Source organism: Cibotium barometz, chromosome 31 (genome assembly GCF_041138505.1).
Source record: "Cibotium barometz isolate CiBa-2024 chromosome 31, ASM4113850v1, whole genome shotgun sequence".
In the NCBI taxonomy this organism is placed as follows: domain Eukaryota; kingdom Viridiplantae; phylum Streptophyta; class Polypodiopsida; order Cyatheales; family Cibotiaceae; genus Cibotium; species Cibotium barometz.
The window spans coordinates 1,024,781-1,028,402 of record NC_141076.1 but is presented as its reverse complement, the minus strand read 5'-3'; the positions used below and the strand labels follow the sequence as shown (position 1 = coordinate 1,028,402).

Below are 3,622 nucleotides of genomic sequence, written 5' to 3'. Positions count from 1 at the left end.
CCCATCCTCGTATCTCATGGGCGGCACTGAGCGAGGGGCCGGCCCAGTCTCTGTGCACAATGAAAGAAAATTGAATTGACACTGTTTGGATTGTTGCTTCTAGTGTGCAGTGTGCACAATGAAAGAAAATTGTTCACGACACACATACTCTATAGACACTTGACAATTTGACTCTACAACCCTTGTTTCGATCTGTGCATTGAGATGTTTGTGAAGCGTGCAAGCTTGAGAGAGGATGAAAAGGGTTGCCTTTTGCCCATCATCAACAAGTGTGTCAAAAGGTTGATGGTTGCTTTTGAGGGGGGGTAAAAGATAAATGTTAAAGAGTGTGGCAACGTCCGACAAAGAGGGTTCTAGAGGAAACAATCTCCAGCGTGTGATGGCGGGCTGAGATATCTTCAAGGATTGTTTTGATAGTTTTGTGTTCCGGTTTGATCTTCATACGCAGCTATGATGGCGGCAGACGCGAACTTCGACGCAGCACAGGTAAGCAAGACGCTCTACCTCCTTACTATCATGGCCTCTGCTTGTCTGCAAGCTTGCTTACGTTCTGCTACGGTTATCATATAGAACCCTGACCGCGTTGTTTGGACGGACGACACCCACTGCTTGTACCTGAGCTTCCTGGAAGAAACCTTCGTCAATGACCTCTACCGGCGCCAATATTGCTCTGATGACATATGTGGTTGTACACCCGCTCTGCATCTCACAAGTCATGCTGCTCCTGCAGTAGAAAGCCCATTAAAATTGCAGTCCCAAGAATCAAAGGTAACCTGAATAACCCTCTCCTTAATGGACTTTCATCCTCCCCTTACTGTATTTCGAACCCTGGTTCACCCTCCCCTGAGTTTTGTTTCATGCGTGCATCCCCCACCCCCCATCCCTCTCTTTTGCGTGCCTCACTGCTGGTTGACGGATTCATTTCTCTCTTTTTCCTCCACTTTATGCAGCCTGAGCCCCGACTCAAGGCCTACCCTCGTTCTGAATCGGGACGGCAACGGTTTCTCAGTGGTGCTAACAAAAAATTGGGCAAGAGAAAAGGGAAATGCTCGTGTGTTGCAGAGAACTTTGATGATCATCATAGCAGTCTTGTGCCAGGCGAAGTCCCTGACGGGCCCTCCCTCAAGCAGCCAGGAAGTAATTCAAATCCCCTTGACTGTGTGAGAACAGTTCCACTCCCCATGAAAGGGCCTCGCAGCCGCATGAAGCGATCAAGATCAAATCAAACCAAAGGGGAGTTGTCTCTCTATGACCAAAAAGAGACTGACCAGGTCTAAGTGTCATCACTTTGTGTTATGCATCTGGGGCAAGCATGCCCAATTTTTCCTCCTAACTCTTTGTCTTTGTTAAATTCTTTCTCAGGTTGTTCCCTCTGTTTGTAACGGGGATTAGAAGAAAGGACAAAAACCTGTTAGATTGTTTGTGGGAGTGGCAGTGCCATAGAGACAGTTGCATGTGGCACCAACGACATTAGAAAACAGCAATGGTGCAGTGTTGAAACTCTGGTGCCTATCATCATCGAGACGATATTATGTGGGCCCTGGCTGCATCTTTTTTTAAGGTTTAGGAGATGTATTGTAGGGATTGAAGCTCGATAAAACTGGAAGGTGCAATGTTGCAAAGCTCTTAAGTCACCTTCCAACATAGGGAACATACCAGCTTTAGGCAATATACTTTTATTCTTGAAGAGGAGGGTATCAGCATCTCTATCGGCAGATGTGGGCAAGAGCTAAGCCAATTTGTGCTGTTGAAGCCATTGTAAATTGCAATGGTCAGTTCTCTAATACCACATAAGCCTGGGTTGATATGTTTGGGTAATCGCTTGACATAACTGTCCAACCCCACTACTTGCAACTTTGCTTTTACATCCGGGTAATAACAGGAACTTTTTGGGAGTGGTACTCGAAGTGAATTTTGCCCTTTGGAAGTACATGTTGTTTCTAAATGTTTCCACAGCTTAAAGTCTAGGCCGATGGCTTGCTCTTTTTGTGTATCTGTTTGTGCATACAAGGTGTGTTCTTCATTCTTTGGTTGTAATTGTGTGCACACTACACCTTTTAAGCTCGACAATAGTGAATTTTGCCCTTTGGAAGTACATATTGTTTTTAAATGTTTCGACAGTGTAAAGTCTAGGCCGATGGCTTGCTCTTTTTGTGTATCTGTTTGTGCATACAAGGTGTGTTCTTCATTCTTTGGTTGTATTTGTGTGCTCGCTACACCTTTTAAGTGTTCTTGCATCCCTTCGTGTGCAGGAAAACATGTAAATTTTGTGTAGCTCCTGCTGCCTTTTCTCCACCATGCCAGATACAAACTGATGAGGTGTATCAGATCCACAATTCCACTACTGTGTGGTGCTGGTGTTTTTTGGAGCAAAAGATGCAATTTTTCATGTTTATTGCAGTTTAGATAGGAGGAGTGTCAGTAGAAAATAGAAGTAGACTTGAGTAGGGAACTGTGTTGAAGTATTGAATCTATGCATAAGATGTTTCTCAACATGGAAAGTGTTCCAAATTGAGAAGAATGTGACAGAATATGGTTGAACAGTCAAGGATTTCTTATACATGAAGTCATGATATAGTAATGGTGCAGTTTTTGGCTGATGTTTTTATGATTGTACTGTAGTTGAGTCGAGAAACGGGAAATCTGGAGCAGAATTGTAGGTCAACCTGTGTTCACTTGTCGCTGAATCATTGTATTCGTTGGAAGCCTTGTAAAGATTATTTGCAACATGGCAATGGGGTGAAATTTGAATTTGACCTATGAGAGCTACCATGATGAAGACTAAATATTTGGGTACGCCAATTATGGAATTCTATTATCACATAAGTTTTCCTTGTAAATGTGATGGGTGACTGCAATGCCAAGGCTATTTGACACAGCAAGCAAATCAGGTGGCTAGCTGTCTTTTGTTTTGATGGTGCATTCTTTCATGTCTTGGATTCTGATGGGGGGGACACATCTGAATAACATCATATGGATAATATGTTGTCCCCTTGCTTAGTTATGATGTCAAAACCTCTGTAGAAAAGGTGGAGCTAGGGCTACATCGTCACAAGACCTTGAAAACCTGCATGAAAGTTTCTTGTCTGATCAGGATCTGCCTTATTAGAATATTGTGAGGTGTGACGTAGAGCGATGCTAAAGGTTCAATGGATGAGGATTGTAACAAAAAACTATGAAGGGCAGTGGTAATTATTCAAAGTTTTAAGGTAGTCAAGTCATGACGCTGTGGAGTATGTATGTGGGCATACACTCCTTGCTGGTACTATACATGAATTTCTTCATTGAAGCTGTGATGGTATGGTACACTAAAGTTCTGATAATACTGTTTGTTTGAATAGTCTGTTTATTTCTAAACCCTTATGAATCAGAAATCGTAGCACCTTTGTATTTCTAGTCCTTCATGGATTAGTGTGTATGCTCAGATCATACTCAATTTTATATGTAGCTTTCAAGTTCAACAAGCTGAAAAGGTGCATCTTTGCATATCTTTTAGCTCAAACGCAGTGTGAATGGTGCGTGAACATTGCTTGCACATACACTTGCAGGCAAGTTTGTGTGTGCACATGCTCGGGCACGTCGAAGTAAATGGACTTTGGCCCATTAGGGCCATTTGCTAAGC

The 3,622-nt window shown here is 43.0% G+C and overlaps 1 protein-coding gene across 1 annotated transcript; it reads left to right on the top strand.

Moving 5' to 3' along the window:
* Positions 1-321: 321 nt before the first annotated feature.
* On the top strand, positions 322-3,318 carry LOC147620365 (uncharacterized). Its single transcript, XM_086824615.1, has 5 exons — positions 322-486; positions 571-768; positions 951-1,271; positions 1,363-1,771; positions 2,253-3,318. Exons 1-4 carry the CDS (start codon positions 451-453, stop codon positions 1,390-1,392), a joined length of 585 nt encoding a protein of 194 aa, XP_086680741.1. The 5' UTR covers positions 322-450; the 3' UTR covers positions 1,393-1,771; positions 2,253-3,318.
* Positions 3,319-3,622: the final 304 nt, after the last annotated feature.